This window comes from Haplochromis burtoni, unplaced genomic scaffold, assembly GCF_018398535.1.
Source record: "Haplochromis burtoni strain Fernald_Lab_line unplaced genomic scaffold, NCSU_Asbu1 Contig_398, whole genome shotgun sequence".
Lineage (NCBI taxonomy): Eukaryota > Metazoa > Chordata > Actinopteri > Cichliformes > Cichlidae > Haplochromis > Haplochromis burtoni.
The window spans coordinates 60,605-83,529 of NW_024582759.1; the positions used below are offsets into that span (position 1 = coordinate 60,605).

At 40.0% G+C, this 22,925-nt stretch overlaps 1 protein-coding gene across 1 annotated transcript in view; it reads right to left on the reverse strand.

The window, feature by feature from the left end:
• The window catches only part of ror1 (receptor tyrosine kinase-like orphan receptor 1), a 129,753-nt gene that overhangs the window by 38,185 nt on the left and 68,643 nt on the right, over positions 1 to 22,925 (reverse strand). The window contains exon 2 of the mRNA XM_005944251.2: positions 6,046 to 6,108. Coding sequence (XP_005944313.1) covers positions 6,046 to 6,108 — 63 coding nt within the window. The remainder of the gene's footprint in view (positions 1 to 6,045; positions 6,109 to 22,925) is intronic.

The window sequence follows — 22,925 nt, forward strand, 5'->3', positions numbered from 1 at the left end:
ACATATACATATATATATATGTATGTGTGTGTGTGTATATGTATATATGTATGTACGAACAAGACCATGAATGAAGAAAATCAAGAAAATTGTACTACACAGCCAAGAACGATGACATAAATCAAACAACACTTACTGTACTACCTCAGAGCCAGATATTAAATAAAACATGCTGCTGCGTGAAAAAGAAACGCGGTAAAACAAACTCCGTGTTTTCAGACACACATATTCAGAGCCTGGTTTCACAAGTTATTTTGTGGTTGCCACTGTTGTGACACCTAATTTCTCTTTTCATCATGGCTGTATGATGCCAGAGGGTTTCCCCCTCAGATTTATGTGTATGAGCTCATGAGGCAATATCACCTGCGTTGCGGTCTTCGAAAAAAAGAAGAATCAAATTTAAAATGACTGGTTCCCAGTGTTTCGTGCCTGTTTTCAAACAGTCAAAACAAACAGCTCTTGATTACTGTTATGAATGAGAGGAATGATTACAGCGAGCAAAAAGTGCCTCGCCATCGAAACCAATTCATGAAGGGTAATGCTATTAGAACACACTGCAATACAAAGAAGAACTAAATCGTGATTCCCTCCAGAACCGTATTTTTCCCCTTAAGCTGGTCAGTAAAAAAAAACTATCTGGAGGGCCACCTAAGAGTTTAATGTGCAGGAAAAACATTGGTCTTAATGTCATGAAAAACCTCTGGAAAGTTCTCTCAACCCCAAAACCTGTGTTAGGTATGCAGAAATGCTCCTGGTTACACAAACTGGCCAAGACAAACAAATGAGGAAAAGCACATACAGAAGAATCTCAAATGAAAAATGAATGTGTGTGAATAGAGAGGTTGATGGGTATAAATAGAGGCGCACACTTACTTGTGCGAGTACACCAGCACTCAGATTTTTACTACTGTATTCCATGCAAGATTAACTTCAAGGTTTTCCAAGGAATGTTAACAGAAAAATGTTAGAGAGCGGTCAGAAAATTAACCGTATCAACATCGACGTCTATGGAGGTGAACATGATGATGATAGAATAACTGCATAAAACAGTGCTCATTCGTATTACAGCCTCGTTTGAATAAACTTTCCTTGGGTTGGAGTGCGGGCCAGCTTTCTTTCACTGTGAGCATCCCGTGTTGTGGTTGGTGGAATGATGATGCAGTGTCTGTACAAAAGTTGGAGGGGCAGTCAGGCAGAAGAATGTGTAGTGTAACTTAGTAAAACGTGTACAGTGTAAGACGAAAAACTGCAATCACGCAAAAGGTGTCCACCTACATATTGAGCTTCATCGTGGGCAGTCTTTGTTTAAGGCTTTTGTAAAAGAAGAGAGAAGTCATCGGAAAAAATGGAACATGTGTGTACTTTATGTTCTTTGAGTGTTTGGTGTAAAAACCTGAGCACATGGCCTCTATCTCAGTGCATGTGCTTGGCAGGTTGTAGAACACACACTCACAGCTTCTTCCATAAAGACTGAGGGCTTAACACAGCACTGTGATACTAACAAGTACCACCCCACCACCGTCTCCTCTCCCCATTTTTCACCAACCTTAATATGACCTCTTTTCTCCATGTGCTCTACACAGTCCTGTATCTCAACATTACAGCAGCGAGATCAAACCCTTCAGGAGGTCGATGCTTTTAAAGTCAGCTGGAACAATGACTGTAAACCTTCATCCAATTTTCCTTTTTATTTACTCCTCCACTCCACCGCTGATGTGTGCACTTCATTTCCACACATAAAAACTGGAAATGCTTTAGCATGACATCACGTAGACACAATGTATGTGTCACAGGGCTTTGCCGAAAGCTGTGAACCTGTTTCATATTTATCTATGACAACGACACACACAAACAGAAAATATTCCCCGAGTGAAGCCGTCTCCGCGTGCCACTTGTTGGTTTTCATAACTTGTTTATCCAGCCGTTTTGCTACTTTGTGTTTTGTTTTACTTTTAAATTGAATTTGTCCAATCCGATTATGTTACTGTTTCTAACGATCTTAAAAGTCATGAGGCGACCATAAACATACCGAGATCGGTGGCGAGATTACGTTCCGTGTCTGTTAAGTCCAGTTTCACGCACATTAGGCAATGATATTTTCTTATTTAACTTCACTGTGGAGCGCTGTGTATACTCAATTTGTCGCATTAATCCTCTCACGGCTGCAAAAGGTAAAAATGTGCTCTGACCTCAAGTGTGGTGCAATCTATCACTGCCGGTCAGTCAAAATGCACTGGAAGTCCAGAAATCAGTTAAAGAGAAGAAAACGCTCTGGATTTTGTTGCTGATTTGTTTCTCAAAAGTAATTATGAGTCTGAAAGCATTCATTAAAGCAGTTAGACAGCTTTTAAACTTAAGGAGTAATAATTATGCTATTGGCATAATGTGCCTATTTCCTGATACTTGGTTTGCTTCGGGCTCTGTTTCTCTCTGTAGTTTACATTTTACTGCAATTTTTATGATTTCTGTCTGTACTGAATGTTGGAATGTCAGTAATCTGGTACTTCAGGGATGTCAAATCCCGGGTCTCATACAACCCACTTAGATCTCAAGTCGGCCGGGCCACTCAAGTTTCCCCTTTCAGTCAGTGTGAACAAGTTTAACACCTCAGATATCTTAATATGAGACAAATAAGTATCATTTTAACAGCTAGAAAATATTCTGGTAGCTTACTGCTCAGCTTTACTGTTGATTCAAAGAAAATGCCCAATATTTTTCCATTTTAATTTTAAATTGGAACTTTTCTGTCATTTAATTTTTTATCTATAACTTTATTACTTAGTTGTTGTATGAATGCCCTTGGAGAGGAAATACCTTCAAATGTATGAAAACACAGTTAAAAGTTCAAAATTTATGAAAAGTCCAAAATTTATGCCCTCCTTCAAAATGTCCAAAGGTATCCATTGGGCCCGATCGGAGTCTTTGGTGGGCCGATTCTGGCAACCGGGCCTTATGCTTGGCAACCCTGTTTTAGTGAGTGGACTATGTCGTATTACTGCTTTTCCATTGACAAGAGGCTGGTGCCTAATGTACAACTGCTTCCATGAATTTTCATTAGTTGAGTTGATGGAAAATAAAAATGCTCTTTGGAGCGGTGTGCCTGCACACTTCATTAGCCGTTATAATAACTCATAATAAAGCAGCGGGGAGCAGAACGAAGAGCGAAAAAAGAAAACGAGACAAGAGGAGAAGACAAAAGAAGAGAGGTCAAGAGGAAAAAAGAGAAGGAGGAGAAAGATGTCCTGCCAATGCCTGTGTAACAAAGCCACTCTGTATGTAATTGTCCCGTGGTGAGTGTTGTGGTATTTGGCACAAGGAGGATGCTGAAACTCAAACCCTTTCTGCGGACTGTCCCTTTAATGTGGCAGGGGAGCTAAATGGTGTCCTGTCATCAGCCTGCATTTTGCTTGCAGTAGTTTTTGCACAATCAAACGCTCACATGCAGGCACATATATGTAAACACCCGCACACCCACACAACCGCCAAGGAGACAAACTATACGTGCTCGAAAACTGCACACATTACTCAATACCTTTTCACGACATTGTATTCTATATGGTTTCAGTGAACATACATACAGTAAGGGTGTGACCGTCGGGGCTCCTGTCAACAAAACGCAGGTTCAGAAACTCGAGTGGCTGCAAAGCTAACTAAACATATTCAACAGATACACTGAAGGCCTCGCACTATAGTGCTTCCAGCTTCCAGCTGTGGGTAAAGGTGAAGTTAATTAAAGCTGGGTCACTATCCAGCAAAGCAACAGAGGAAAGGAAGTAAAGAAAAAAAGGGTATAAAACGAAACAAAGAAACAGAGAGCAATAATGAAAGAAAGCCTGCAGGGAAATGAGTTCAGTAAACTATCATCACCCCTGATTTCAGCCCAGTAATGAGCCTCTTTCAGCACGATAACTTCCTGCTACTGATGCATACTGATAGAGCCACGCTACCTGAATTGTGCCTGTTTGGTCAATCAAAACCATCCCCGCCTGCAGACAAAACAAGGGGTGCAATCACCCTCCATCCATCAGATAAGAAACAGATGTAAGCACAGGAGGGCTGAGCACTAAATGACAAACACATACACATATACTTTATGTTTATAGGTTTTTATATTTGATGATGTGGAAAAATAAAGCTCTCTGGATGATTTGTTTGGATCTCATTATATTTATGACTGTTTTTGAAAAATCCTTGATTGGTCAACATAATCATTATCTTCACTAAACTGCTCAGTCTTGTCCAGAAACTGGTGTGTGTCTGCTTTTGTGTACACAGAATTTTCTGTGGGAACGAAGCAGTGGGAGAGTTGGAGTTTCGAGAGATGAATTAAGCAAACCAGACGAAATGAGAGAGCCAAACTAAGGTTCGAGTTAAATACAAACTTTAAGTTGAGCATTTTCCAGTCAGTGTTTCTTTGTGAGAGGCAGATGTTTGCTCTTTTAGCCAAAGATAAACTGTGGAGAGGGGGTGCAATTTAACGGATACATATGGGCAACGACGTTGAGAAAGTACCCAGAAACCTATCGCATCCCACATACATCGTACTTACTGATAAGTTTGTTCTCTTGCAAAAGCATTGGACTTGTCATTGAACACATGAATCCACGAATCTATCTGCAAGCAGCTAAAGCAATCATGTGGAGGTTTTTGATGCAGCCCCTTCCTTGTGACCGACTTCCCCTAGCAACAGCAGGCAACCTCCAACAAACCTTCAGCAACCATTTGTGGAATATACATTTTTTCTTCCTAGTGGCCTAGTGTTGCCCGCAGGTTACTCACAGTTATCTGGCCTGTGTGTTGGTCAGCAATCGATTTTTTATTACCATGCTCAAACAAGCGAGCTTGTGACAGCAAATTTTCTGGGAGTTACGAGGAGACCTTTTATTTTAAAATGTTCTTCATATCAGCAGTACAGGAATCAGAATAATGGAAATGGAAATAAAGGAATAATGTTTATTTGGGGAAAAAAATCAAAGTAACCAAGGAAGGAAGACATTCTGGTGAAGCTCAGTTCCATGCTTAAGACGACTGCTTAGAAAGAAAAATCAGAGACAAGTGAGGGAATCAGAGTCCAACTCTGTTTATATAATGTCAATAATCTGCGCTTATGAAATGAAAACTGTGCAAATCAAACATGAGAGGACTGTGGAGTACACTGATTATGCAGTGCAGAACCACAAGAGTTACTGTGCTGTTCCTCTGTGAAGCCAAGTGTTTTGGCCAGCTCTAACAAACAAGCCCACCCAGGGCTCCATATATGCTTGAAGCTAAAGACACAACAAAGAATAAAATGGATGCTGTGCAAAGAGAAATTAAGTCATATATTGTCCTTAACTCCATCCCTATATTTTGGAGAAAAAACAAACACAGGCATTTTTTCCACAAAAAACTGAATAGATTTGATGCATGTCATTTGGGCTGATTGTTCTCTTTGTTCCCTGATTGCCAAGACTTTGTGGAACAATTTAATATAAAGGAGAAAAAAACATATTCTAATTGTTTAGGGTCAGGGTTAGGGTTAGGACTGGGCTCATTGTGATGAAAACTTAAGACCTCAGAAGTACTCAAGTGCATGTCCAGAGCCCACAAATGTTGGTATAAACATGAGGTCAAAATGCAAAGTTTAAGAAGATGTACTAAAAGCAGCAGCACCTTGGAGACTACACTGGTATTTTCCACTTAAGAAAGAGTAGATGTAGATGTAAAGAAATACAATGCTCCTGTGGCTGTATTTCCATATGTTGAGTAGATCAATGTGCAATTTGTTCTGTCAATTATCTGCTCTAGTGCCTTACACTACAGTGGGTGTCTGGGTTGCTGAAGTCAACCATGTGGAGGATGTGTAATTTTTAACACTTCATTTAAAGTAATTTCAACAGCACATGTGGGGTTACAGTTCAACACTGCGTGTGTTAATTTGAACTATGAACATGTCATCATCATGTTGCCTCTAACAGATGTGCTCATAGTTTTGCCAGAGTGAGCTTTGTTAAGAACGTCATGCATGGGTTATCTGTGGTGTGTGTGTGTGTGGTGTGTATTTACCATCGCTAGAGGTGTTCCACAAAGTGGCAGCTTGCATACTGGGATCTTGGGGGAACTCAGATCCTGTGAAGAGAGGAAATGAAAAGTAGAAAAGCAAAACTTTTATTTTTAAATGCTTAAACATTAAATGCTTTAAAAGGTTGAAGAATTAATGTCTTGCATATATTTTCCACTAGCAAAATGATGATGATGTTGATGTTAATGCTAACTACCAGTTAGCATTAACATGGGTTGTATCTGATGCTTTTGTGTGTTTTTAGTATTTATGACATAGACAACTTATTTATGGTCGGAGACTCAACAAACTGCAAATGTTTGCGAAAAGCAGCAACTGGCAAGGATACTCAGTGAAAGGTTCCAAATGATTGGAAAGTTTTCAGTATCAGATATCTGCACAACATAATTGCAACATGTAACAAATGGACATGAATTAAGTACATTTGAATTGAAACTACAGGGTTTTTATAAAAAGTCAACATAGCCAAGTACCCACTTGAGGCCTCACACTTAAAATGAAGACTCTCACAATCCTGGTGCTTTGAAACAAGACATGATGAGAGAAGGGTAGATAACTGTTGACTCACTGGAGTCCACCTGCTCCACTGATAAAACCACTGGTTGCAAGAAAAATGTTTGTATTCCCCAACTGGTGGGTGAGTCCTTATTGGAGGTTCCTGACTGTTGCTAGGTGATATTGGGCACAAAGAGGGTGCTACACTAAAAACTTCCTTAAGCTTGCTTTGGTTGCTAGCAAATAGTGTGGAAGAGGCTGATTTGCCTGCAAACACTACTGTTTTGCAGTATGTAGCGATACTCAAAAAAGTAGATCACAAAGTGGAAGTAGAGGACATCTGCCCAAATCAGAAATGGCACATGCCTTCTTTTAGAGTGAAAACTGGGCTTCAGCACTGCAGCTGCATTCTTTACACCTGAAAGCTATATCCAAATGTAATCCACATGGTTGTGACAAAGTAAAAAGAGGGTCACAGACTGAAACTTTCTGAGCCAGTGGCATGGACCTACATTTAAACAATGCTTAACCACAATTCTGGAGAAACTTTTCTATGTAAAATACTGTGTACAGACACAAACACACTGCTTCTTAAATGTAAAATAACAGTGGTGATAACGCTGTACATTTTCTAGTGCAGATCAAAGGTTTGGGTGTACAACAGGGAGCCTATCAACAAGCCATGTGGACCTAATGCGCTCTTATTACCAGCTGAAGACAGAGCTGCTCTCTGCTTTTCATTACTGGGGAGAAGAGACAGAAAATCGGCTTCAGAGTGCAGTGCTGCAGGTCATAGGTGATTCCTAACAAATTAAACAGCCAAAAATGAAGGACTGGCAAAAAACTCTAAGCTGTTTTACCTTCACTGATTCTCAGGGCACCAGACCGCTGACAAACTTTCAGTTCACATACAACATCCCACAGTTCTAGCCGGCTACAACAGTGTGTGAGTCTGTGTGTTTTGGTGCAGGCTGGGATAGTTCAGCATGATGAATAGGCAAATGGTTGCCATCCAACTTTGGGAAAGTAACCTAAAGTCACAAACGGATGTGAAAATGCAAGCATGTGCATGGACACCGCTGAGAATTGGCTGCAAACTTAACTATACACATGGTGCATTTGTTTCACACATACACACGAAAAATACAGAATTCCTAAACACGTCATAAATATTTTTGAATTAACAACTTGAAAACTGACAGTGCGTGGCATGCAGGGTGACAGTCGAGGAGAGAAAGTCTGCAGACAAACAGCACCAGGAGCCTGGTGACACAGGGTCACGCTAATTGGGTGATAATGTGTCAGGATGGTAACGACTATGTGGTGGTGCTTGTGAAATGAACTGTGTTAATGAGCAGCGCTTTGGGCCTCAGCACCTGTTAGTGAGGAGTCTGGAAGCTTGGCAACAGGCTCACAACAACAGGCTCACAGTTATGGGTATTATGCTCATGACTGTTAGAGATATTTAGCAAACCCAGAGGGCAGACATAGAATCAAAATGTGTCTCTTCACTAAATTAGTAGTTCTTCTGTAATGCTACCTGATTCCACAAGCTATTCTGCACTTTTGGAGTTAGAATGACTTGCTGGTTTCTTCCAGGAGGCTACTAACAGTGTCTTATGGCATGTCCCGGCCCCACGGTGAGTCTAAATTTACTCTGTGTTCTCTACTGTTAGACTAAGAAGTCTGGAGCTCTGTGCTTTACAAAGGACAGAGGAGAGTGGACGTCGCAGCTCACTAGCTTCACCAACACAAAGCTAGCCAAGGGCAGCCAGGTGAGAGTTCAATAGAAGTGGATGGTCGTGGGAATATAGTGAGGGAAGGGGGAGGACGACGAAGTGCTCGTTTATGGAAAAGGAGGCACAACTGTGTACTTCTGAGAAAAAATGTTATCATTCCAGAAAGATTTGAAGTTTATAATTTTGTTCAAAAACAAACACTTGTGCACAGCGATTTTGCTGTTATGTCTAAGGTCTGCTTACTTCCTGCGTTTCATTTTTTTCCCACATTGTGCGCCCTTTAAAGAGAACACATCTGTTCTCTTTCATTAAGACAATCATCTGAAATATCTAGGAGAAAATGCAGAGCAATTTTGAGATTAGCTTTCTAATGTTTCTCAGCAGTGGAGGCGAGCTGTTGTATTAGACCTGTTTGTTAAAAAGGACCTAAAAATAGATCCCAGGTTTCATCAGCTGTGGTTCTGGCCATTGATTGAATCACGATTTGGATACTGACTGCAAGACCCATATGTACCTCTGTACTGAATCCCTGTCTGTCAATATGAATAACCAAAGAAGAACAAAAGCATTGCTTGCATTATAATATAGGGAGGAAGAAATCGTGCACATATGTGTACCAGTCAAGTCTTTCGACCATGAACAGGCTGTTTCCAGTAACATTGTCTCAGAGTTGCAAACATTTAAAATTACTGAGGTGGCAGATCAGAAAATAGTGATGAGAAGGGAAACCGAGATAAGGAGTTTCAACAAACTCAGCCTATTTTTTGCAGTGGTCAGGAGAATGGCCAGACTGGTTGGCGCAGATAGGAAAGCAACAGTAACTTGTAACAAACAAGGTATTTAGACGAATCTATCTGAGTGCCCGCGTCAAACTTTGACGCAGACGGAAGCAGCTGGAGTACAGCCAGGTGCTCCTGTTATCAGCCAAGAACAAGAAACTGAGGCTACAGTTCACATGGATTCAGCATAACTGGATAACAGAAGATCGGAAAAATGTTGTCTGGTCTAGTGAGTATTGATTTCTGCTACAAAATTCGGATGTTATGATGAGAATTTGGAATATCCTATTCTATCCTGCCTTCTATCAAGAGTTAAATCTCATCTTCCCAGTTTCTGATTGCTGCTTCTAGTAGAACAAAATGCTGTTTCACAACGCTCAAATCATCTTAAACTGCTTTCTTGAACGTGACAGTGAGTTTGCTGTACTCAAATGGCCTCTACAGTCATCAGATTTCAGTCCAACAGAGATTCATATCATAGATGTGCACCACGCAAATCTGCAGCAAATGTGTGACGCTATCATGTAAATATGAACCAAAATCTTGGAGAAATGTTTCCAGCAGCAGATTGAATCTATGCCTTGAAGAATTTTCAAAGTCAAAAACAGGTTCAACCCAGACCTAGCAATGTGTACCTATCAAAGTGATCTAAGAAACAAAAGCAACTGGACTTCTTTAAGTTTCTCAAAAATACCTCACCTCTCGTCTGAGAAGCTTGGTGGAGAGTCCAAGGTATTTAAGGCTCAGTTGAAGTTGTCCCTTAAGTGGGAAATTGACCTAGTATTGATCATGTGCCTCTTTAAACTGAGCCAAGACGTGAAAAAGGCTATTGGTCATTATCAGCAGAGGTTTTGTGTGAAGCCGTTGCGTTTATCAAGTGGCTCAGCCACTCCAAAAATGCATGGCACAACACAGAAGAGACACCTCGACAGGATGAAGGTCACATTTTGATAATATTTTTACCGTTCACATTTAGGCATCTGAAATAGGGATAAGATCAGAATGCAAGTTTTGTACTACAAGAGTCCAGCTAACTTTAAGCTGTGCTTCTGCAGTTTCAAATAATTTCCATTTCAAAAGTCACAAGTTACTTTTCCAGATTTTCCAGATTTCCATATATTTCCACTGGTTTTTATTATAGTGATGATTATCACAACTGTTAAAAACATTTTTATCTCTAAGTACTGTCGAAGGCAAGCAATTGGACTTCACTTGGAAAAATAAAACTGTGAACATATTTTCCATAGCATGTCAGAAGTGACACTTTTAAAAATTCAATTCTGGTATGGCAGTGAACGCCCATCAAAATTATGGATACGTGACAATCTTTATAAGAGTATCATGTTCCCTTCTTGGCTGCTTTGTCATACTTCATTCACGTTAAAGCTCTGAAACGTCCTCTTTCATTTGCAGCTGAGTGCCACTCCTAGTAGCAAAATATGCAGTAAATGGTTAACGTGAAGGTGCCTCTGAGAAGTCCAGACATCAAATCTCCACACAGAAAATTCCATGAGAGCAGCCTCTGATCCCCGTCCAGCTGTATTTGGCTTACGATGATAAAAATCAGGCAGGGACACGAGCTTAACCCCCATAAAGCTCTCCGAAATTGGTGTGACTTTACTGTCGCAGCAGTGTATGGCAATTAGTGCAAATCTTTAAACTCGAAGGCTTGGGAATGAGGAAAAGGAAGGAGTTAACAGAGAGCTAAGAAGAAAATGAGACACTAGGTTCCTCACAGGGCTTAACCAAATCAGAAATGTTCAATTTGAGCAGTTATGCGTAGCAACTAATATGCTGTTATATGGTCTGGGGGGCTGTGTTTGGAACCAGGGTGGTTGGTGTGGTGAGTGAGACTGATGTATGAGCTCTCCCACTCTGTTATTAGGGCCTCTCCCAAGGCCCCCTTCCATCCCTATTAGCTGGAAAACTGACCTAACTCAGGGGTTAACTGGAAGAATGGGAAACCAACCATTTTCACAGTGCAACTATGAAATATTTCTGCCTTTAAGAGATGAAAGCTACAGATGAGGAATTATAATTATTTCTTTCTACAATTTGTCTTCATCAAGTCTCTGTTTCCATTCAGCAAGTTTCTATTCCTGTTCTGTCTCTGTGATGTCAAAGAGAGAGGATGTCCTTAATGTGGTCTTCTTGAACACACCGCTACAGCTGTGGAAACAGAAGCCCCACCAACCTGCTGGTCAAGCCTCCTGTTTAAGAGGCAACAAAAAGAAGGAAGGAAAGCAGCTAGTCTCAGATACTGAATCAACGTGTAATGTAACCCCAGCTACAAAAAAGCACAATGCAATGATGCAATGCAATGCAAATCTCACAAACCCGTGTTTTATTCATACTAAACATATATGTGAATTGTTGAAAATGAGACATTTTAGTATTTCGTGAAAAATACAAAAACAGTGGAGGTTAACTAGAAACAGATCGGTAACATGCTTAGGTATAAAAAGAGCTTCATAGAGAGTTTCTCAGAATTAAAGATGGGAAAGGTTCACCATCATCTATAAAAACTGTATCTTTATAGTAAGATGATGCAGAAATATGGTGATCTCTGACCTAAAGATCATTTGGATGGAATCATTTGGAATTGAGAGATTAGTTTGATATGTTTCCTATGTTCTAAAATATGTTTTTATCTGTATTTAACATGGAATTGGGGTTTTAGATTAGTTGAATTCTGAGTTGTGCAAAGTTTCTCTCTTAGAGTCCAGAAAAAAACAAACACAAAGCTAGTACTGAGCACGTCTCCTTTAAATGCTCAAATTTTCCCTAAAAACCACTCAACTCATCCCCTGCATACTTACATGAAGGAAGTAGCTGTGAAATTTTTATGTCATCTACTTTTCAAAAATGTGAAGTTTTAGACAATGTAAAGTTTGAATAAAACAGTTAATATTCCAGTAATCCTTAATGAATTATTAGCCTCATACTCTCAGACTGGAAAATGAATGAAAAGTTACAATCACTAAATGGCAACAGGCAGTGAAGAAAAAGAGTGGTGAGAAGTGAGGGAGAGAGGAAAAGTGAGGGACTACAAGGCAATTACGGATAAATTGAGTGAAGATGATTTGGAGAATGTGAGTGCAGAGAAACGACAGAAAGAGAGGAAATAAAAAGGAGAACCCTCAAAAAAAAAAAAAAACTCAGTAAAAGAGCCGCTCGTAAAATCGACTTTTTAAGAAGTGGGCTTCTGTCCCACTGAGCAGAGTGAGGGTTTATGTTGGCTGGAGAGTTTAGAAACCACAGCGAAAAACTGTTGACATCTAAGAATCTGGTAACCTGAGCAAAGAAAGAAAAAGGCAACACAAACAAGTAGTGGGTAACGGTAACTCAAGTGGACACGTTTCAGGTTAAGCCTTCAGTTACAGCAGGTTTGTACTCAAAGTACACAACACTGTTCAAAACATCCAGGCGATTATGTGGTATGCATTGTGTTGAACTTGTCCTCTACTCATGTAAGAGAAGAGTAAAGTAATCCTTCATGCAGATTTGAATTTGCAGACATTTATATGCAATGTAAAGTTTATAAAAGCTGGAATAAATGATGTTGGTAAAGTCATTTTAGAATTTTTATTACAAATGGAAGTAACGGTATGACCAAAATCATAATAATCCTAAAATAAGGTGAAACTGATTCCATTAGAAAGAGATGGGGAGGGAGTGTGTGTGTGAACGTGTATGTGTGTGTGTGCTTGTATAGCTGCACCTGGGTGCTTGTGTGCAGGTGTTTGTTCCCAAGCTCGACTAAAGCGTACAAAGATATAAAAGCAGGCCTGTTTAGGAAGCATTTACTGAAGACATTATGGGGCCGAGAGCACAGGAACTACTTACTCTCTCTCTCTCTCTCTCACACCACACACACACACACCTGCATTGCATTTGAAAGTACTGCGCTGTAACCTTATATGAGCAAAGACAGGGGTGAGACACACAAGAGAGAGGAAAAGCAAGCTAGGCTTGGGAAGGGCGGTTTTGAGGAGGTAGATGACAGGAGGCAGCATGACAGAGGCCTTTTTGGATCAGAACAATAGGCAACAACAGGAAGGGCTCATGTTGCAGCAGACATTTGCTCCAACATGTAAAAAATTGTGGAGAAAAAAAAGGCACATTGCTTCCCATCAAGAAAAAAAAAACACCAAAAAAAGAAAAGACAAAGTGCTAAACAGGGAAAATGGTTTAATTCAAGTTAAGAATACTAAAAGTGGAATTACTGCTTTGGCTGATAGGACATTCATAATAAAGTTTGGGTAAAAACATCAAATAATTTGCAGGCAGCACAGTGGTGCACTGCCTCCTAGAAGCTAAAGGATTCTGGCTGAGGCCTCTCTGTGTGGACTCTGCATGCCCCAAAACCTGTATTTGAGGTTAACTGATGATTCGACACTGGTCTTACATGTGAACAAGAGTGTGAATCATAGTTTGTCTCTCTGTGTGTTGACCCTGTGATAGGTGGGTATGTCTCACTTATGACCAATTTCAAGCACACCGTAAAGAAGCTGAAGGTTACACATATGAACAAGTAAAAGTGCTCAAGATGTCAGTTCTGCAAAAAATGATCTGGCAGTGTGAAGCTCACATCAACAGTTGTCACTTGATAGAAAGAAGCTTGTGGATGAAGCTGAGTAAACTGTGATGCAACATTCTTAAGACAGATGCTCTTTTGAACCTGCTGGAGAAACTGAACTTTGAACTCTCTGCAGGTGAAAAGCAAAACAGGAATTTAAACCGTTAGCTGGAATTATCTAGTTGTGGTTTTAATCTAAACCAGCGATCCAACATGATTAAGTTCTTCAGGACTCCTCTGTCTAACCCCACAAAAGTTAAGCAGACTGCACTGCATGCAGCTTCCCTCCAAGAATAAAAAAAGCAAAACAACCAAGTGCAAGAAGACCATATAATGTATACTGATAGTATTTTGCAGTAATATTAAGGGCAGGATATACAGGAAAGCTGGAGGCATGGTGGCAGCTTGCAAATGTGCATTTTCGCCATAACTAGCACTTGTGACTAAGTACGTTATTGGAATTATATTTTTTTGACAGTAATATACTTTTTATGTGGTAATTCTGCAATCAGTGTACATATTTGACACAGGGCAACATCAAAAAAGTACTAATCTCTTAAAGTGTTCAGAATTGTGACCCAACACACCAGACTACTGCTGCCAGTCTTTGAAATAGGATAGGCAACTCAAAAAGGTCGAGGAAAAACCCGCAACATGTAAACTTGACACAGAAAGGTCTCCATCTCAAATGCAAGGCCAGCTGCGCAAAGCATCTCTTATATTCTGCTGTTTTGTCATAAAAGAAACCTTTTAAGTAGCGCCGTGCTGTGCTGATGGTTCTGCAGAGGTCCTTCCCCACGGATTAAACAGGCCGACGCGAGAGCCCCTGCTGTCCCTGTAACGGAAACCATGCTGATCTTTAAGGCCCGGTTAGTCCATTTTGGGCGAGGCTCCCCCAAGCTCCTGTTACCAGCGATGTAAGCAGACTAGCGAGGAATGTGCATGAGCATGTTACCACCTACTGTGAGGCTCATCTGTTTTCACCTGGCAGAGCTGACACAAGTGTGTGCACAAGAGCTCAGCTTTCTGGAAAAAGTGATCGCCTTCAAGCAGATAGACAGAGCGCTGGGACCCTGACGTAATCTGTCTGCTCATCTCTTCACAGAATGTGAACAGAGACATCACACGCTGTGCAGAAAGAGCACCGAAATACAGATATGAAACGTAAATGGACGGACATAAAGCACAAATGCTCATGTATGTTTTATATCCATTTTTGAAGCGTCTGTCAAGGGTCATGAGCGGAATCTAAGATTTAAGACCTAAAGCCAAAGCCAGTCGAGCTGTCTGCATGTAGGACATGAATACAGACGTCTCACTTGGCTTTTGAACGTGACTTTTCTGCTAAAAGTGTATCATGTGTGCCAACAGTCTGAATGGTGTGAATAATAGCCATGCCATTTTACATGCCAGCCTCTACAAATGGGTGGGGGGCTGGGGGTGATTTGTATGAGTGCTCAGGTGAAGTCAGGCAAACACACACACACACACACTCCATGAGCTCACTGACAGCAGTCCTAAATTCCTTCAGGATGACAAATTTGAAAGGAGAGGCCAGTGCAGATGGAATCTGGGAAGAACAGGATGATGCCGTCAGATTTCAAACGTGACTCAGATTTAGACATCATGTGACAACAGTTGGGCCAGGCGCCATTCCAAAAAACTCTTCTTTATGTCTGTCTGAACCTCCTCACTCGTGTTATAGTCATCATTTCAAAAACTCTGGGACCCGAATAGTGCACTTATTTGCATTTCTCAGGTTGTATTTTCATCAATTACAAACATAAAAATACTAACTACTCACATCATTGTATGTGCTTTTTAAAAGGAAACCACCAATTTTACACACCGGATTCTTTCAGGCATGCTTTCCCTTTCCAGAATCTGAAAGCTCTGTCACTTTTTGTAAAAGTCGCAACACCTCTCATCCAAGAGGCCTTTTCAGTTCTAAAATAACTAGTAGAGCATCCCAAATATTTAATCTCTAGTTTACACGTGGTTGTGAGGGTCGTTGACTCACTTGAACGAGAGGCAAAACGTCTTCATAAACCTAAAGACAGACGTTTATCTTCTTTTTAAGCACAGCCAGACGGCAATCCTGCTTGCTGTAGTCGTGTGGACAGACTAGTACAAGATTACAATTTCCGCTTTTGAATGACAGTCTGTGACTCCGCATGTCTATCTGCTGCAAGTGCAGACAGACACACCGGCACAAGCAAAACATCTCCAGCACGTGCTGATATATCAATTCAGCGAGGGCACATCAGATTAAAGATGAAAGCTGAAGTTTTGGTTTATTCAAGCTGTTTTTACTTTTCCCTTTTCCTGCAGTTTACACCTATTATTACAAACATGCTGCATCAGTTCCATCTGCAAGCATCTCCAAAACAAAAAGGCCCATACATCTTCAGTTAAGTGTATTAGCAGAACAAAGCTGGAATTGATTTTTATTTTACGGTGAGTCAAGTGTGTACAAATACATTGCCATACCTGCATATTCAACGCAACTTAAAACTACCCAAATTACGCTGTTTGTTGTCATGCTTGCATGCATGTATTGATTTTCAGTGTTGTGCATATGGAAATATTACTTGGCTTCTACTGTCACTGCTGTGGGTATGAATGAAAGGTGAGGTACTTAAAATTAAAACTGGCCCACGTGAATGCCAGAATGCTGGCAGTGTTACAGATCCCATATCTAAAAGGGGCTGAAAAAAAAAACGTCTGATTATATTACGTAGAATGATTTCTTTATGGTTGCATAATGTTAAATATCATGCTAGGCTTCATTTCTGTACTCTAGTCATCTACCTGTGGCCTGTGAATTTTCTTTTTAACACTACTGTGCTGAATATGGACTGTGAGATACACAGGCCACTGCGTGCCTGCTTCTGACTCCACAGATAAACTGTGCTTAGTAATTCTTGGATGCCTGTGGGAAACTGGGTGTGAGGCTTGTCTCCATCAACTTATAACTGAGTCAGCTCCCAGTAACTGACGCTCGAGGAGATACTCTGCCGCAAAAAATCTGACTGCAAGCCAGAAACAAAGTATGACAAGGAAAGGAGGGAAAATGAAAACAACAAGTAGTGGCAAAGAGGCGGCAGGGACCAGGACGGCAAGAGATGAAAGTGTGAGGAAAAACATCAAGCGCGCAAGAAATATTCATTCCAGTGAAAATGTCCAGTGTTATTCTTATTTCTTGGTTTTCCAGCCCTATATTAAAGACCGACTTTTGGCAGCCAACAGTGAGAGTCTGAGGCAAACAGAGAACCTCTGAGCGTTTCCAGCACGCTTCTCTGTCAATCATGCAGATCCTCTATAGGAACTCTCTGCTTGTTGTAGGTTACAAAAATAAACACCAGCATTCTTCCACTTGTTTAGATGAAAAGGTAGCCAGCTAATGAGGAAGATAGGAGGACGGAAAGGAGAAAAAAAGGGACAGCATAAAAAGATGAGTGGTGAAAAGGAGATGGGGAAAGATCTGAAAAAAGAAAGAGCGTTTGTCGCTCCGCTACTGTGGTAAAATCATTTTGAGCTGGGGGACTAAACTGCAAACCATAACATTCAGTTCAATTTATGGCATAACAAATCACAGCAACAGTTGCCCCAGGATGCTTTGTGGTACTAATAAATAAATCGTATCGTATCTTATCTTATCGTTGCACTGGCATGCCCCAAATTGATGCAATCCTTTAAAAGTTTCTGGCTTATTTTCACATAGTGACTGCCAGCAACCACCAGCAACCAGTTGCCAACCGGCCAAGGAATGCTTGTATTTTGTGGTTTTCCATAACTTTCATGCAAAACTTATTATATAAAAATAGAGAAAAAAAATTGGACCATCAAAAGTTCTTAACATTTTCTTAAATTAGAGTAAATAAATAATCCTTATCATTGCAAATACAGGAAACTAAAAGCTGGGATTGAAATAAAACCAGAATGTCAATGACATAGTAGTTCGTCCTGCTCAGATTATTGTCCATAAAAATACAAATGTGGCCCTGAACTTGAGCACAGTCGAGATAAAGACCCATTATGTAATTACTGTAGGCAAGTTTTACTAAAATCTAACCAATACACCTGGAGAAATCTTATGAATTATGGACAGATTGACTGTCTCCATGAGGCTTAAGATCATTGGTCATTTGGCCAGATGGGCTAAAAAAAATTTTTTCCAAAGCAAAATCCCAACACACACAAATATTAGAAAACACCTCCCCCGTGTATTTCCATGTTTTTAAAGGAAATCTATGAGCCAGAGGATCAGACTATGGATCTGTCAGTTGGTCCTTTTTCCAAACCCATCTGGGCGTCTCCAGCTTCATAAGGTATCACTAGAATCCAGTTTCAGCTAAAAAATAGTATTTGATTTTAATTTTCACAACTGTGACATGAAACTAAATTACCAAACATGTAAAAGAGAAAAAAAAAAAAAAGACATTTTTAAAAGAGAGGATTTAGGTAGGGGGCTTTAACGGGGAGGATTTGTCAAAATGGATGAAATCTACCATCATGCACACACGTACAAAAAACCAGATGGACAAAGTGTGTGTTTATGTGATCATACACTATGTGTTAGAGAAAGAGAGACCCTGTTTTTTGATTCCCTTTTGTCTCATTTCTGATGTCAGACAGAGAGGTGAAGACACCTGCTCCGGATTTGCTCAGATCCGGTGGGGGTGGGGAAGGGGGGCAACAAAATGTGAAGAAGAAGAACAAAGCAGAAATTTCAAGCAGATGTAAGTGACGAAAACTGTAAAGATGATATAAGGTAAAGCTGACAATGTGGAAAACTCATGGAATTGGAAACGTATACCGGAAGATTTTTCAAAAGCAAGTAGCAATCGGGGGGAAAAGAAGGAGAGGCTTTATAAGGTAACATAGCAGAGACAGTTGTGGGTTAGATGGTGCCAAATGCAGCATGGAAAAGTACAATTTATGCAATGATAATGGATAATGCACGGGGCCTCGAAGACACAACTGACACAACTGAAAAACAGCAACTGATGCTGGGTGGAATCTTGATGTAGTATTTTTATTGGATGCAACTGTGCACTGACTAAAAAAACACTTCCACTCAAGTAATCCTTGTGGATGAAACACAGGGTTTAAATAAAATCCAGGCTTTCCAAATCCATTCCCATACCTACCACCTACATTTTTTTCTTAAAAAAAAATCAGAAGAGAAGCTAAAGTGCCAAAGAAAGACACACAAAATCTGCCACAAGAGACAAAGATGAGCATTAACTCCGACATTTCCAAAGCTTGTCATAATTTCCATCTCGTTCCACTAAATGACTGGTGCGGGGGCTGACTAAGCACATCTCGTAAAGCATCCCAGTTTGCTTCTCCAAAGACAGTCTCACCCCACCTCCCATAAACTGTTTTCTCAAACGAACACACTTCATGAGTGATCCACCTCCACCCCAGACGACGGCAAGGAGTATAGGGAGATGGCGGCACTGGGGAAAAAGGTGTTTAAGGAGCACTACAGGCATAAAGATGTCTTTTGTATTACACCATTTCCTGTTCAGATCTCCCAGGCTCCAAAGACTAAATTCTTCTTCATCTGAGAAATGGGCCGAGCTGATTGCTATGTACCTTATTTCCAACACAGACTCATTGCAGTTCCTAAAACTGTCACGAAATGTATTCTTTTGCTGTTTGTTCAGGGACATGAACGGAAACTAATCATTTTTGTGTGGTTGTGTCTCTGTGTGTTTAAGTACATGGGCACAAAAACATCTGGAACACAATATGATGGCACATAATTTGTTCCCATGTCTTCAGCCGAATCTATCAAAAAATGTCAAAGATAGTGCATTTTCAAATGCAGAAACTAGTATTTTTACACCAACAAGGAGAAAAGAAAAATAATCCAGCAAAGATTTGACACAGGAGATTCAATTTCAATTTTCAATTATACATCACAACAACAGTCGCCTCAAGGCGCTTTATATTGTAAGGTAGACCCTACAATAATACATACAGAGAAAACCCCAACAATCATATGACCCCCTATGAGCAAGCACTTTGGTGACAGTGGGAAGGAAAAACTCCCTTTTAACAGGAAGAAAGCTCCGGCAGAACCAGGCTCAGGGAGGGGCGGGGCCATCTGCTGCGACCGGTTGGGGTAAGAGAAGGAAGACAGGATAAAAGACATGCTGTGGAAGATTAATGACAGGTATAATTCAATGCAGAGAGGTCTATTAACAAATAGTGAGTGAAAAAGGTGGCTGAAGAAGAAACACTCAGTGCATCTTGGGAATCCCCCAGCAGTCTACGCCCATTGCAGCATAACTTAGGGAGGATTCAGGGTCACTTGATTTAGCCCTAAATATATACTTTAGCAAACATGAAAGGTTTAAGCCTAAGCAATCACTAACCTAAATTAGAGATGTATCTGACCTTTAGGTCCATCTACTCTTCACTGAAGCCTCATCAGGAATGGTCTCAGTGGAAGGATGTTTGTCAAGAAGCCATTTAATGACAGGAAACAGAGAAAAGGCTGAGGTATGCCAAATTACACAAGAACTGGACTAAAAATCAGAGGCAACAGGGCTGATGGAGTGATGAATCCAGAGTTGGAATTCTTGGTTTAAATCAATGTCAAAATGTACAGAGGACAGAAGAGTGAAAATCAAATGGCTTACGGCTCCATTTGAGTCAAAACTGAAGGAGTTATGATTACACAAGTCCATCAGATGCGCATTTCTATATAATCAGATTTGCAGTACCATCTGTTAAGCTTCCAAGTGGCACAACTTCATTTTTCAGCACGATAATGATCCCAAACACACTCCCAATGCATTATGCATTATCTATCAGAAATTATACTACTGAAGCAGCGTGGGATGATCTTGACAGAGAATGAAAAGGCAGCCAACATCCAAAGAAGAGCTTTAAATGTCCTTCAAGAAGCCTGGAGAACTATTCCTAAAGACGACTTAAAGAAATGACAAGAAAGTTTGCCTCATGACATCAACAGCACTGGACAGTTTTCATTCTATCATGTACTGTTCTCATTAGAAAAGTTAGGAAATTATAGCATTTGAAGATAATTCCAGAAAATAACAGCAACAGGAACTTTCCTCAATGTGTAAAAGGATGTGGGTTCCTATTGGTTATTACTGCTGTGTTGACATGAGAGAATATAGTTAAGTAGCTAATTAAGTTCAACAGGAATGCACCATTAAATAAAGAAGCAAGAGATGCTAAAGTTGGTGATCTATTTATAACAACTTAATAAAAATGGGCACTCAAGTAAAATTAATGGACTTTGGAAAGATGGTGCTTTTACTCAATCTTTCCATAGTCTCATATGTCTGCTCTACATTTCCCTGCAACTTCTTGGAGAGGACAGTAATCAACTTAATCAACTGTGCTATTATATGAGACTGCTATTTATTTGTAGCCCTTTCATACAGATTCAGTAGTTATCCAACTAAAGCAGAGAGGAAAGATCTGACTTTACTTATTTATGAAACGTAGTAGAACATTGCGTTTGAATTGAATGCACTTAGGTTGATGGATTAAAGTAAAAGGTTACCCTTTAAAGGCAGAGTAACAAAGATGGAAGTCTCCATCTCACACTTATCCACACCATTTGGAGTATTTATTGACTTTTGTGATACTACTGAAGAGGCAAGAAGAAAATATGTGCAATATATAGAGGAACTGTGTGACGGCTCTTGTCATCTGCACACTCATGTGCGCCTGAGAAAGTTCTTGCATGTGCAGTGTCCATGTGTTAGAATTGGCAGCAGGTTGGTGTATTCTGGCCTTGATTACGCGTCTCTTTTCCGTCCACCAGTCGCCAAGTGGAGCAGTGAATTACCCTGCCATCTCCGCGGTGTAATTGGGGACACATGCAGCCTTAAACCTTTCATCCCTCCCTACCCTCCCTCCATCCATTCGTAGGTCAAAGTAGCAATGAGATCAAATGCTCTCCTTGGTGGAGAATTCCTCAATAAAACAACAAGTGGGCAGGAAGGGCTGAGAAGAGTAAGATGGGAAATCAAAAGAGACAGAAAGGGTAAAAGAAGGGGGAAAAAATGCAGAGACATTGAGAGCATATGGAACATGTTTCGAGTAAAATCGCTGGCCCCGATGTTATTGTGGTGCTTCATTTAACGGACAAAAACATCTCATTAAATTTCAGTATTATCTGTCTTTTTGCTTTTTTGCTTTTGTTTCTCACTTTTCCACACTTTTCAGGAGAAACACTCCTGCACTTTCTGAATTTATTCCCTTTTAAAGGATCTAATTTTTTTCAAGGATGTCCCACAAGAACTCGGTCCGTGACTAAGGGCGTAATACCCCTGTAATAAAATGGAATTCCAAAGTGTTAGAAATAACAATTGAATTATATTTGCATAGAACTAACTAAACATATGTACGCTAGTACAGGTAATTTTAAGTAGTTATTAATTCTGGGTATTTTGCAAAAAATAAAACACAAAGTATATTGTAAATAATTTTAAGTGTTGTGTAATTTTTCTTGCAAATTTAGTGGAAACAGAAACAACATTACCCCAACTTACATAGTACACTTTGGGCATGTGCCGTATTATGGCGTGGCTTAACATTCCCTAACTTCCAGGTATTTTACAAGAAAGGCAACAATCCTTTCCTCTACACTCTTTTTGAGAATTATGTTTGAACAGTGATGCAAATGTGCATATTTTGATGCCATTTCTTTTTTTTTTCTTGTAACTTGATGAAAGGGAAAAGTCCTTATCACATATATATTGGTAAAATTGAATAATACAACCTCTATCGTAAACTAAATGAACATGTAATGAAAATAAATTGAATTAATCCACTCCATATTAGGGGAGATTTTAATGGGGATTTTTATTTTTCAATTAATTACATGAAATTTCAACTAAAATAAAATATTGCAGAGGATTTATATCCGTAGTCAGAGGTTGTATTATAAAGTGTTACCAAGCAGCCAATATACTGTCCTCATTATCTCTCTTGTATATACATTACACAGTGTCCAGGGTCCTTTTTAAAGAAATAGAGCCATGATGGGCTCAGGTCTGGTTCACACTAACATAAACAATCCTCCCTCCTCTTCCAACAGCAAGGAGCAACAGAGTCTGAGAAATGAGAAAAGAAATACCAAGTGTCCACTCATTTGTGATCTGCGGTGACAAATGTAGGCACAAAAATAGTCTGGATCAAAGCAAATGCATAGCTAGCTTTTAAGACTACAAAACAGTTTATCATCAGCTTCGGACAGAGATGAAGGAATTTTTCCC